Genomic DNA, 14966 nt, shown 5'->3' with positions numbered 1-14966 from the left:
CGAATCCCAGGGTGGTTTATCTTGTCCTATGTAAATGAAAATTCTAATTATTAGCTAATTTTGTTTTTCATTTTTCTTAAAGAATTATTAAAGATTTAAATTATACATTAACATGGTAATTATATTTGGGCTTTCGTGCCGCTGTTGAAGAAATTATATGTAAAACACTCTGCACATGATCTAGGAATAAATGAGTCATATATACAATGAAATTCTAATTTTTTGAAATTATGCACTAAATTAAGATACAAAATGAATTATCGTAGTCACAATTAACAGTATTTTATTTAATCTATTCCACAGTGTTTACATTGGATAAAGGGAAAAGATAATTTTTTCTTTAAAAAAAATATACATAAGTGATTAAATGAATTGAATGTAAAATCATAGAGAAATAGGATATTATATTAAAATCATATAAACTTATCAGTTATAGTAAATATTAAAGATATAACCATCAAACATGAAACATAGAGAAATGTGACTAAGCTGTACTTAGTAAAAATATTAATGGCATTGTGATTAAATATCACTTAGTAAGCAAAATATATTTCTCATAAAATCCTTCTTTTGCTAAGAGTGAAATATTTAAAGAAATTAAAGGGAAGAAAATATAGCGATGAAGTTCAAGGATATTCAATGGTGGTTCTTCTTAGGCCTTGCGCTTCAACTCTTTCCCTGCTGCAATTAGGTTTCATTAGTTATAGTGTGTTAGTACAAATCATTCGGCTGGGCAACTGTCGGGTTCGAATTTTAACATGGTGCTTACTAGAAGATGGAGAAAGAAGATCATAACCAAAATTAAAGGACAGTGTCATTAGATTTGATTGATTTATGAACACTTGATAAACAAGAAGCCTTGCGTTTGAATTTGCTTTCAAAGTATTTCATTTGGCTATTATTATAATGTCTCTCGGCTTCAGCAGCTAGAGCTTTTCTGGTAGCGGAGCAGGCCTAAGAAATTCTGACTTTAAAATAAAGTCGAAAACAAGTAGCCTTTCCTAGTTGCGGAGCCACGTGCTATCTGGCACTTTTTTTTACCAAGATTAGAAATCTCTTTAATATTCATACATTCTAAATGGCAAGCATCGAACGATCTTCGGGAATCTCGTCTTCGGTAATTTGTTTGTCGCCAAGAATGCGAGCCAAATAGCTCTTGGTTTTCACAACCGCAAGAGGGATAGAGTTGACTGCCTGCGGTTTAAAATACAAAATAACATTATACAATATAATTGATAGTACCGGAGAGTGATATGGCCTAGCTCTGGAAATAAGAGCTATTTGCTGTTGAGTGTGGATAGTCAATTGATAAGACACAGATTCAAGACATTGGATATCAAGAGCAGTATTGAGGGTGCTCCGATGTCAAATAATTATGAAATTTGGAACTTCGACCGGTTAACGAATGAAGAAAAAATATAATATGTTTACCTAATTATTAAGTGAAACTTTTCAATAACTGGTAATAGTTGGTCTCGTTCTTAATATCGTACTAGAGCTACACCAATTTGAAGTTACCACACGACATTTAGGGCTAAACCAAGTATCAACAATCATTGAGAAAATCACACTTAATGATTAATCAATAAATCTTAGTTATCGGAGAAAACATATTCATTTTTTTATTTTAAGTTATTGATTTTAGAAATAGATGACAGCAATTATAATCCTTCTTTAAGTCTCACATATTATTCTCTGGTACTGAAAACGAAATTTTATTTCAGAGTAACAGAGGAAAAATTCGGGAAAAAATAAATACTTAATTATGCATATAATAAAATAGATTAACTTATTTGAAGCAACCTTTAAGGAATGATATGTCAAAGGCAAGGAAACATAAGCATCCACTCTTTTACCACCATTCACACTAAATTTAGTTATGATCATACTAAAAGATTATAAGAGTCGAGAATTGTATATTGATCAACATTAAGAAGTTATACAAGTGTCAAGGGTGGCATTTTATTTCTATACAAATTATTAAATGCTTCAAGAAATATGTTCGTGCATGTTGGTTCAAAAATAAAATGAATAATGGCAGTGCGCTTAAAAAGTTCAAAGTACAATGATTAATTGTAATGTGTTGTCAAATTTTATTTCGATAGTGATATGAAAATTGTACTTTTATTGTTATCGTGCTTTAACTATTTAATTCATTTGAGGTCCATTTGAGTACATATTTTCTGGCGTTTTAAAATGTTTTGAGGACACTCATCGATCGTTAAATGCGTTTTGATATATTTTGTCAAATTTATTGTATTTACTCACCTAATACAATTTTAATAGTAAAAGTTTAGAATTTTTGACAATTTTCTTCAATTGTTAAAAAAGCATTTATCAAAGTTTAAATAAATTTTACGAAAATGACTAAAATTTACAAAAAAAAAAAAAAAAAAAACCTTTTCTGAGTTTACTTAAAATAATGAAAAACATATCACACCAATATTTTTTTGTAGAACTTTAGTTAATAGTACCTAGAACTAGTTATAGAACCTAGAACTAGTTATAGAACCTAGAACTAGAAATAAAAGTATAAATGAAGTTGTTTGTTGTACATGGCAATCGATTTCTTACCTTTTTCTTGAAATTATAACGCAAGCAAAAAAATTTTCATTATATGCATAGCTTTTATTTAAAATGAATTTATTTGCTTTAAAGGCAGTGAGAAACATCTGTAACTTATTTATGGGTTTTCAAAGTGTATTATGTAGTTCCACCAAAGTCCAGCTACGGTATTTCTGAATTAATTCGAAATAGATATAACTACTTAGGTAGAAGAGAAAAAATAGAAAGCTCTCAAATGCGGCGTTTTTCACTTTAAATTAATGTTAAATTAAAATTGAACAATCCGTATTAAAGATGGAATAAATTCTGAACTGAATCAGCATACATAACAAAAAAGAAATAACGCGAAGCTCAACTAGGTGTGTTTTCGGCTAAATTAATTTGATAAATGCTACTATTTGTTATAACTACAAATTTGGAACATTTTAAAATAGATAAATAAGTAAGTTTTAGGTATAGCATGGACTGCAACTGTTAAGAATTATAGAAATTCACAATACTCAGTTATTGACCAAAAAATGTTTGAAATTAAATATTTATTGTAGGTATATCTAAGGTATTCGTTTCATGAATAATTATTTTAATAACGAATTGTGATGACAGCAATTAATAAATTAGGATATGACGTAAGCATTAAAATTTAATTTCTTTGCTTAATATTTTTTCTTAACATTTTTTCATCAGCTTAAAGCAAGTTTCAAGAGTAATTACTTTGATGTTTGATTTATTCATTAATGAACATTTGTATTCTATTTATATCTTTTATTTCTTAAAACATTTAACAGTGTATTTAAATTTTGAAACTAATGAAATTTATTATGCTCCCTTTACTATTATGTAAATTTACTATTATATTACTATTATATGCTCCCCTTACTATTATACCTGAAAAAAACTGGAAAACTCTTTATCAAATTTGTGATTAATTTTCTAGTGAAGGTATTTATTAAAATTTCAAAAGATAAATACATATTAGTAACCTTTGTATCACTTGCGTTTTTGAACATTCCCGTTGTACCACAACTTTACAAGAAACTATGAAATTATTCTATAGTGCTTTAAGAAATTGAAAACACAAAATATTTTAACTGACAAGCTTAAAATTGGATATGTTTTTATAACATTTATAATATTGAATAAGCATACATGCTATATTAACTTGTCAACAATCCACAACATTCAAAGATTTTTTTAGAGAGGGAAGATTTATGATATAGACAATTATCTCTGAAACATTCAACAGGTGACACAGACATTATTTTAATAATATTTAACATTTGGACGTTCTAGGACTTACAACACTACGAATGTAAGTAATATAACAATTAACAGGTCATTAAAACTATAACGTGAAATGAAAATGTTTAAATATTCCTAACCTAACCTAAAGAAAATATTAAAAGGTGATGGGTTTCTGCATAAGAGTAAAAAAGGAAGCATGCATCAAAAGTAAAAAAAACTTCAATCTCTCATTACAAGACATTTTCTAATAAAAAAGTTCTCATTTTTTCTTTCAAAAATATGCTGGTATTTAAAAATTGTTTCTTTTTTCTTCGCAATTATTAAGAAATATATTTTCAAGTACAAATATATCATCTAAATATAATAAATTTTTTTCATAAATGTTTTAGCCACTAAAGTTATAAACATGGTAACAGAACATTTGAACGAAATAGAGTCCAGAATAGTTTTGTTACAGGGAAAAACTTTTAAATCACAACACAGCAATAGGCACTGAAATAACAAATTATAAACAGAGAACGTAGCCTTCGCAACATTTGATCTCTACCTATGATTCTTAATATTGCTAACAACCGTCCCTGCCTTAAATAGATATTCTTTTATCATGTAAAACATTTAAATAGATTTGTTAAATGTACATTTTATAATTTTTGAACCTAAAATATTTCGATTAATTTCTAAATACACTTATGTACACATAATTAAAGAACTAACACTTTAAATTCGAGACACATAAAATAAACTGCTTAGAATAATTAGTGCTTTACGTTAAAAATATCTCTATACATGCTCAAGCATGTCTGTACGTAACTGTTTGCCTGCTTTTGTTGTTGTGTACTACAATCAATAGCAGGCTAAACGTGTTAGCAACTCTCTACAATGAATACACATAAGTGATGAAACACAAATGAAATTTCTATTCATACTTGAAGTTGGAACATGGTTTGTTCACTTACACTTCAGTACATCTAAGTTTGGAAGACATGGATTTTTTGTCGATGAATAATCATCTTTTTACTTGCACAAATACAATGACGATACAAACAAATAGCACGCACTTTATGTAACATATCTAACATTTCATAAGCCTCATTAGGAAGCCGATGACAAGTTAACAATGGCCCAATATATGTATTTTTATAAATTGTTGAAAAGGAAATTTTTTGATTTTAGTTTAAGAAAAATTTTGAAGCATTGGGGAGAAAAGTAAAATTGCCCAACAATTTGCGGAAAACTGGAATTTTGCAAATTGTCAGGTATGTAAAATAAAGTAGTTGGGCCCAGGTATAATTTCCTTCTAATTTATACGTGACACATATCTAAATAACAAGCACGTAATATTTCAATCAAAACTATGTGCTTTTACAAATCATGGCCAAGCCTGTCTAATTCATCAAGTGCATAATCTACATCAGCTTCTTGAACAGCTGCACTTGAAATAATGCTTCTGAAGAAATTCGGAATATCCCCCAGAGGTTGATAACCTACAGTGGTAAAAAAAGTTGACATTTTAATTGATCAAGATATAATTAATGTGAGACATTAAGTTTCAAGTTTGTCAAGGCACTAAATTTCAAAACCAAGTTTATCAAATACTATTTACAAGGTGAGTAAACAAAGTAATTATACATTAAATTAAAGCCTGAATTTGCACTCTTTATAGCAGGGTTGGAATTTGAATTATGAAATAACCTTTAAGTGCGTACCAGTTACGTCTATTTCAGTGTTTTCTAATGTTCAAAAAAAGTACCCTTTTGGATGTCTTTTTTTTTCTTTTTAGAAAAAAGAGAAAAAAGCAAACAAAAAGGAATGAATTTTAGGACTGGGCACAAAACGTACCCAGTTCCCAATTTTCTCATCACCCATTGGTTAAAATCTGATGAATAGTGATACACTTAAACCTACTTCAATTATTCTAAGTGACAAGATTTCGGATCGGGAACGTTTTAATCAATTCTTGCAACAGCAGGCTTTTTTTCTGGGAAGATCATCTTCAGTCGTATTTATTATCGGAAAATACTTGAATACTAGTGAAAACAAAAGCCCTTGATTAAAATCCCCCCCCCCCAAGATTTTTCGAATATTTGCAGATTTGTCCCTCTGTATTTGAGTCTAGAACAAAATTCAACGTCATTCACTATCTTCTCCTAGTTAGGAAGTCCTAGATTAAATGCAACACTTCCATTCTGATTACTTTTTTTTACACACCTTGCATGTGCCAATTTAGAAGTATAACATGTGAAGCCAAATTTGAAAATGTGATATTTGAAGGTCTAATTTGATGCACATTCAGAAAAAGGAACTTCACTTTCCTGATCAACATCAAGTCATTTCAATCTTATTTCAAAACTAATATCTTTCCAGCTTATTTATGCCACCTAACCGCGGGCACCACAAATCAGATAAGAAAAACAATACACCTTTTTGACTTCATGGATCTGCGTTTCGAAATGGACTGACATGAAGTTAACTAATTATTTAAAAATTTTTTTATATGTCTCTTATAGAAGCCATTGTTTCACAAAAAAATATAAATTGTAGTCATACATTCGTTTTATTTGGTCAGCACATTTGAGTTTTTTTTAAAAAGTTTAAACTATTAATTTTCTGAATTCACTTAAGATAATTAATCTTACTGTATATCCATAAAGAAACAAATTTTAATATAATTTATTATTATTGACTTTGTTAAATTATTATTAACTAACTATTAACTTAATTGCCTTTAAAAATTCCCAAGAAAAATGTGCCTTTAAAAATTTTTTTAAACGCGGAATAAATGCTATTGTTTCACCTTCGTGCGTTTGAATCGATTTGACCAATACGCACTGATTTTCTGGTGATTAAGATTAAAAAAATTATTATTAAAAAGATAAGGAACTGATTTATCCTTGCAAACATTGCATACTGTAATCAAATAAAAAATAGTTTATATAAAATTAGCATAGCGGTATTCCCTAAGAAAAGAATTTTATTAAATAGTATTGCAGCATGCTGGTACTGTAATTTATAAGCAGACTATATAATTAAAAGTATGATTAGAATTTAAGTCAAAGTGAATGCTCTTTTTCTCCCTTCAAATGACTTCGAGAAAAGTATTTAAACTAATGAGCTGAATCAAAAAAATGAAAGAAAATTATCTTTATTATTAATATATCTGACATACCTATCATGAGTGTCCCCGCGTTCATCATTTTTGACTTCAACTTTGCGGTAAGCTGAAAAAGAAAGAATTTATAAAAAAAAGTGATCATATTGAGTGTTTGAAAAATGATCATCAATTTAAAAAATCAATTAAGGAAAACGACAGATGATAGAAGAGCATTGTTTTATGCGTTGTGTTTAAGAAACATAAGATATTCTCATCAATTTCAAAATTAGTAAGAAAGCTCCCAGACAGATAACGCTGCTTCTTGAAAAAAGGTCAAACAACTCTTTTACTGTAAGTTAGACTATTTCAACTAAAATATTTGCTTGGGTGTCTGTTAATAATATCTACAAACTATAAATTGTGGTTATTCTGAAAAATTTGTTTTGCAGTTTAGAAAAAAAAAAAAAATTAGACAGTATCATATAGTGACAAATTTTGCAACAGATTTTAAAAATAAGGAATAAGAAATATGTAGTTTCCAAAACAGAACGCAGCAAACCATAAATTCTCCTTCTTTGATTCCTTTTATGTCTATTACCAATTTAAAACTAAATTAATAAACCTTACTTCTCCTAAAATCTTTTCCTTTTCAGGGGTATGAGGGACTCCTCTTAGCCGTTTTGGGATATACCAGAAGGATACATTAGTGCATTCCGGCTCAAACAAAAGGTGGTATTTATCTTTCTTCTCCTTGATCTGTTTCACTTGATACCTAAGAAAACGTTACATAAAAGTCTTGAGAAATTCAGAAAATCTCTGGGAGAGTAAAACATAGAAATGTGTTTTTTTGCACAAGGATCAAATTGAGGGGTAATCTATAAATGATATCACGCCAAGAGGGGGTTCTTAAATTTGTGAGAGTTTATGACAAGAGGGAGAAAGGGCTTACCAAGAAGTGTGACATCATGCCTTATAGTTACAAGGAAAACATTTAAAATCAGCAAATTAAATATTTTTATTAGTATTATTTGTTATTTTTATCAAAATTAGTACACATCTAACCATTATTGTTAAACATTCTTTTTTCGACGGATTTGAATTTCTGTACCCCAAAATAAACGGGGGTACCTGCAGTCAAGGAAATATAGTCCCTAGTTTGGTCGAAAGAGTGGTTGGACCGATTTGAAAATCGCTGAGTCATTCACCAGATATTACGTCCTTGGCTACATTGGATAAACCAGGCGTGCTTTAAAACTCAGAATTAAGGAGCACAATAGATATAACCGTTATCAAGAATACGGTAAATTATCAATTGCTTCACATTGTTGGAGTCTTGGGTGCAAATTCTATTTTGATAATGCAAAAATTATTTCCACACTAATCACATTAGCTTCTCTTGATGCCCTGGAATCTTGTTTCATTCATATGAATGCTGATTCCCTTGTTAAAGACTATAGTTTCTCACCACCTCCCCATAACAAGTGAAAATGCATTTTACCTTGATTTGCAATTCTCGGCCACTGTAGTTTTTCTTGTTCTGTGTTTTCATCTTTATTTTTCATTTGACTCTCGGCTACTGCGGTTTTTCTAATTTTATTTCTCACCTTCATTTTCCATTTTTCATTGGCAACTTAACTTTTTTTAAAATTTTAAATCACTTTTGTTTCTGCTCATTCCCGTTTGACAAGTCTTGAGAATGGGTGCCTATTTTCGAACGCTTGGAACACATCAACTTTTATTTCCATCTGCATATTTTTGAAGCCAATGAAATAGTAATTTACTTTTTTTATTTTCTTGGGATTAATTATTTAATATCATACGGTAATATTTTTTAGAGAAAACAACACAGAAAAGCAAGGAATCTCAATTTTTTTTTCTTGCAGATTTAGATTCTACAGAAAAAGTTGAGACATTTTGGTTCCCTCAAGTTCTGGCATTTTGGTTCAAGGGAAGGTACTGTAATTTTAAAATGAACTTTCTGTAAAAATTGTATCTGGAAAACTACACACCAGATCAAAAATAAATGAATAAAATAAAATAAAATAAAATAAAATAAAATAAAATAAAATAAAATAAAATAAAATAAAATAAAATAAAATAAAATAAAATAAAATAAAATAAAATAAAAATATTTTTGATTGAAATATTGAATTACCTATATGATTACACTAAGCTCGACTCCTCCTCTAAACTTAACCCTAATTCCATGGAATTCACCCTAGCCCTAGTGGGTAGGAAATGGATCGAGTTTGGTGCTATGAGATAGTTTTTTCCAAATATCAAACATGTTTATTTTTATTTTTTCAATCTGACATTTATTGAGATATTTCTATTTTAAATAGTTTTTACTCAAACGCGAACTTCATTATGTGATTACAGTACTGCCTATAAATCAAAATGCTATAACTTGTCATTCAAATTGAGGTATTTTTCTTGAAAATCCAAATCTGTAATAAAGAAGTGGAGTTCCTATATGAGATTCCTGCAATTGGCCTTAGCCTCACCACCAAGACTGATGATGGGGGGAATCAAGTTTGATAACATTGAATGCATCTTTTGAAAATATATCAGATTAGTATTTTTAAATTTGTGATCCAATGCGTATTTCTTTAGATATTTGACCGTTTTCATACAGTTTGGACGCCCTCTTTTATTACAAAAGCAATATCACAAAATAATATTTGAAATAATTTGTAACTTACAAATCGAACAAAACGATTGTAAATTTATTACTTACTCTGTCATTTTGAAAAGATGATCGATATGTTCTTCGAACCCTTTGTCTCCCTATGAAATTCAGACGAAAAATATGTCAAGAAAATATGTTAGTTATGCATTTTACATTTAGTTTAAAAGTTTAATAAAAAATGTAATGATTTATTGCTTGTTCTATATTAGCTTAAGAAATATTCTGTGAATGATGGCGAATTTCAACAACTCTGTTTATTACTTTCGATGATATGTGTCACGAAGTAGAGAACACAAACATTTTAAATAACCATATGCCTAATAAATTCTGATATTTGCGGATAAATTATTGGACGAATTCACTAGGCTTCAAAATTACTATGTTAACTCTGGTGTACTGAACACTGGTGTTTCATATCGTTCAACTCCATTGAGTTTTAGATTCGATAATTAGTGTGCATAATAACTGCTGAATTATCCTTATTACTACTGTAATTATTATTTATTTTGTATTATATCAATCTAGATTGAAACAGAATTTCCTTAAAATCTACTCGTAGTTTTGGAGATGACCGGCTCAATCTGAAAATTCTCTTAGTTTTTATACCATGAATATATATTTTAATATAAGTTAAATCTTTTTATGGTATTAGTAATAATATGGGCACACTAGGACGACAGAATTTTGAGTATCAAGATTAGTGCTAAAATGCTTAATAAAATTGTGTGCTAAATTATTTTAATTACCCATTAAAAATTTTTTTGATTTTTAGTTTTGGTGCTCGAGAATAATTAATTCAGAAAAAAATGACAGGAAAAAAATTCTCCTAAATAAACAAAATCGGTTTAAACGTCCAAACATTTTTAGTCACTTTTGTTTAAATGACAATGACGTAAATTTTATCTATTTTTTAGAGAATTTCAAACGATTCCAAGTCTGTGCATATATTGATGCTTAAAAACAAATTATCTCAATCGGGGAAAAATAATGTTTTATTATATCACACTATCTTTCAAGACAAATTAACTAGTAAATAAATTGATCCACGTTTAGATGCGATAACTGCTAAAATTAAAAAAGAAGTAATTTATTCGATTTTTGAATTATATTTTTGATTTATATTGAAATCATTTTATGTGTCATCTTACATTACATTAGTCTTTGAAACGTTCCCTGTCTTTTTCACTAAGGTGTAAAGAAGAGTAAAACGAGTTGGGGCGGAATTAAAAGCTCAAAATTAAAAAAAAAAAGTTATGCTTGCCATGAAACTGTCTTAATTAGTCTCGCAGAATCAGACTAGGTAGTAAGTTCAAAGGGTTTCGTTTTAAAACACCTGAAAAAGTGTGAGCATTAAGAACTTTCATTTACTTATTTTTCTTATTTGAAATAAGTTAAAAGTTTTAATAGAAATAAAATTCTAGATAAGAACTGCTCTCAAATGAATACATTTTAAGAAGTATATTGCTTACAAGCATTGCTTTTTTAAAATGCTTTTTATAATATTTTTTAAACAGTTTCTTATATCATAAACGTATTAAAGGGATGAGGCAAGGGATAGTGATAAAATACATCTTGTAAAAAAGATGTCATTTTTACATCGAAATGTTTTTCTTTAACTGTCCAGAATTTCCACTGAATTACAACACAATATTGAGAAATATTTTATCACTTTCATGAAAATTGTGGAGTTTAACTGAAAATATTTTCTTAAACAATTTGAAAATAAGGCTTATTATCATACTGCCTCAAACACGCCATTTATACAATACGTTATAATAATGATATATAATACTAGATAACAACGCAAAATAGTTGACTATATATTGTTGATTTTTACCATATCGATGTAAGTGATTAATTCGTAGTTTTATTGATTCTAGAATATCACGCAAACGATCCATTTAAAAAAAAATTCCAAACATAAAATACATTAAAGAAATCTTTTTAGAATAATCGTCTGCAATAAATCTAAAATTCTCATGAGCTATTCGTATAACTACTAAAAATAAATTTCTAAAAACGTATAATATTCGAATAATTTGTATCAATTAAACTTAACATTATAATATTTTGAGATTTAATAACAGTTTTTAAATTATTATGTTTTTGAAAAAAAAAATGACTGATATTTTGAATCAGAGTCGTAGTGTGCCCCGCAATTATCATTAAAATGTGTAATTAAGAATTTTTATATCGTATCAATCATTTTGTTAATTATAGAGTTTTAAAAGCAGTCATGCTTACTTTAGATCTCCATTGCAGCCACAATTTAAATACGTCATTATGCCGTCCACACTGAATGACTTTATCTCCTAAATAAGAAAAATGAATTGTGTAAGATGTAACATGATCTCATGAAATACTTCTTAAAGCTTCGTCATTGCAAGCATGAAGAATGCAAAGCAGAACACTCTGAATTTTGAATTTTTACGTACTAAAATGCAAATCTAATGGTTTAAGAATTATACTTCAAATGTGCTAAATTTATAAATGAAGACAATATTTCAAAATACGAAATTAGACACCAAATGTGTTTTCAATTAATAAACATTTTTTATATCGGATTTCAAAATTTTCACCATCAAATAACTGCAGATACTGCAATCTGAAAAATATGGTTTTACTCATTTAGTCAGATGAATTGTAAGTTCAAGCTATATATTGTTAATTATATATTTTGCGCCTTTTGAAATAGTTCTGAAATCATTAAGCCACTTGTGACTGTAATTTTAAATGACAAATACAAGGCTTGAATGAAATTCTAAGAATAGTTTCCGAGAAATAAAGCTCCAAAAAGGCAATTCTTTTTCTTCGTGAAAAATTCGATCGATTTTGTTCAAATTTAGGGTTTATAAGTTTTAAAAGATGGGAATGTCTGTATACATTGCAAATTAGAAATTTGTCGGTTTAAAATATGAAAGAACAAAAAGTTAAAATAGAAGAGTTTTTTCTTAGATTTGCTGTTTCTTTCTTTCCTTTCTTTTTTTTTTCCACATTGGGGAATTGCTCCGTCAGTAAGAGTTTTATTTCTTTTCCTTTTTTTTTACCATCAGTTTTGATCTAATGTTTCAAAATGGAGTGTGCAGATTTTTAATGGTTTATTTTGAATAAAAGTATAAAATAACTTTATATTTTTATCACCTGTATCGTACTGAACGTCGTAATGTTTATCCTGTTGGAAAAGATAATCTGCTGATAGCTGGTTGCAACTTAACAGAAGACCCTGAAAGCATAAAGAAATATCATATTTTTTAAATATTTTCTTGTTTATTAAATTTATTATACAGGATGATTTGTAATCACCACCCTTAATATGCATTCTGAGAGACTTTTTTGAAAATTAATTAAAAGAAGTAGCACCTACTTCTTTTAATGCGCAAAATATAAAATAGACCACACTTAATAACTTTTGTTCTAATGATCGGAACTTTACGTTCCAGGACTTATTCTTAATGGTTCGAGGGAGAAACCTCAAATATGCTAATTAATTATTGCAGACGATATTTTAAGTTACGAAATCAAACACAAAAACGTACTTTCTCTGAATAAACGAAACTTTTTTTTCAACGGATTCGGGTTTCTGACCTCAAAAATATAGGGAGTAGTCGTGATCTGTTAAATATGGTCCCGATAGTTTGGTTAGGTTATTTAGGTTATCTTATTTAGGTTATTTTGGTTTGGTTAGGTTTGGATAGTTTGCGTATTTCCCTATATCTTGAGAACTTTTTAAGCGAATTGAAAAGTTTTTGCACATGATTGTAAAATTTATTTATCCGAAGATAATTCCACGAAAAAAAAATAACTTTTAATAAATATTTCTCATTTTTTACTATTTTATTTAATATTAGTCGAAACATTTTAAATAGTAAGGTATGCAATTTTTTACGTCTTTTTAAAGAACATGATTTTACAGGGCAAAATTTTAGCTTAATCGGCCAAATAGTTCCCGAGAAGTCGAATTTTTAAAATACAACTTTTTTAAAATTTGATTTCTCAGAAACTATTTGACTGATTTCACTGAAATTTTGTAATTTTGCCATGTAAAATTATATTCTTTAAAATGATGTAAAAAATTCCTTACCTTACAATTCAAAATTTTTTTGGCTAACATTCTCTTAAAAAGTTCTCGAGATATAGCGAAATACACAAAGAGTAAATTTAACATTAAGGAGTCCAAACTTTGGACCGCTCTACTGATCAAACTATTGGAACCATATTCTCCAGATTACCGCTACACCCAATATTTTGGGGATCAGAAATTCAAATCCCTCGAACAAAAGGTAGATTTATTTAGAGAAAGTATGTTTTTGTGTCTGATTTCGTATCTTAAAATATCATCTGTACTAATTAATTAGCATAGTTGAGCTTACCCTCCTCGAACCATTAAGAATGAGTCCTAGAACGTGAAGATCCTATCAATAGATCAAAAGTTATTGAGGGTGGTCCGTTTTTTATTTTGCGCACTGTATATTAGCGATGCAATATATATATATATATATATATATATATATATATATATATATATATATATATATATATATATATATATATATATATATATATATATATGTCGAAATCTAAATTATGGGCAGTTATTACGAAATACACTGTATCAAACATCATACCTTTGCCTTAGTCTTCTGTTAAAAAACTTAAAAATCAAATAAGTGCTTTTCGTAGTATTCTGAACAAAAGTCTCAAAGAGGACTAGGGTTTTAAAAATCAAAAATTTAAAAAATATTGGTAATAAAAATATATTACGGTTCATTAAGGAATTTTTTTTCCGTTTGTTTCCGTGCAGAATTCTGTTAGTTACAGAAGTTTTAATTTCTGTTTTCCTGTTCTTCATTTTATTTTCTTAGTTCCTAACGAATTTCTGAAGATAGAGAATCTTTTGATAGCACTACACTTTTTAAAATGATTGAAAACAAAGGCAATGCTTTATCAAAATTAGGAGCAATAGTGCATGGTAATTTTAAAATCTCAAAGGATTTCTTTTCAAAAATTTAAACACGACCATCTTTTTCGAATAGTAAATTTGAATAGGTAATTAGATATTGATATTTGATTGTTTTTAAATTTTTAATTCTTTTATTATTATTTAAGTTGATAAATATTGATTTAGATAATGACAAAAAATTCTCTTAATGTAAATTACGCAAAATCAAAGATATCTTTGAAAAATTTTAAGTCGAAAAATGTTATTTAATAAAATATTAAAAATGTATTTCATAATGCATTTGTTTAATTTTATGATGAAAAAAACAGATGCAATTCTAAAATAAGGACTTCAATTTATCTACTATTTAAGTTTAAATTGAGAGATAACATTGTATTTTAAAAAAGGTGTTCTAAAATTTGATAAAAGCATTAAACTGA

At 28.1% G+C, this 14966-nt stretch overlaps 1 protein-coding gene across 1 annotated transcript in view; it reads right to left on the bottom strand.

Annotated features, from left to right (window-relative positions):
- Positions 1-266: 266 nt before the first annotated feature.
- The window catches only part of Gad1 (glutamate decarboxylase), a 65981-nt gene continuing 51281 nt past the window's right edge, over positions 267-14966 (bottom strand). Inside the window, exons 11-16 of the mRNA XM_016062948.5 lie at positions 12729-12810; positions 11832-11899; positions 9636-9685; positions 7526-7670; positions 6974-7025; positions 267-5291 (exon numbers count right to left, since the gene is read on the bottom strand). Of these exons, the coding sequence (XP_015918434.1) occupies positions 5170-5291; positions 6974-7025; positions 7526-7670; positions 9636-9685; positions 11832-11899; positions 12729-12810 (519 nt within the window). The 3' untranslated portion in view covers positions 267-5169. The remainder of the gene's footprint in view (positions 5292-6973; positions 7026-7525; positions 7671-9635; positions 9686-11831; positions 11900-12728; positions 12811-14966) is intronic.

This window comes from Parasteatoda tepidariorum, chromosome 11 (genome assembly GCF_982258835.1).
Source record: "Parasteatoda tepidariorum strain Cologne lab strain chromosome 11, Ptep-v5.0, whole genome shotgun sequence".
In the NCBI taxonomy this organism is placed as follows: Eukaryota; Metazoa; Arthropoda; class Arachnida; order Araneae; family Theridiidae; genus Parasteatoda; species Parasteatoda tepidariorum.
This window is presented reverse-complemented; position numbering and strand designations above follow the sequence as displayed.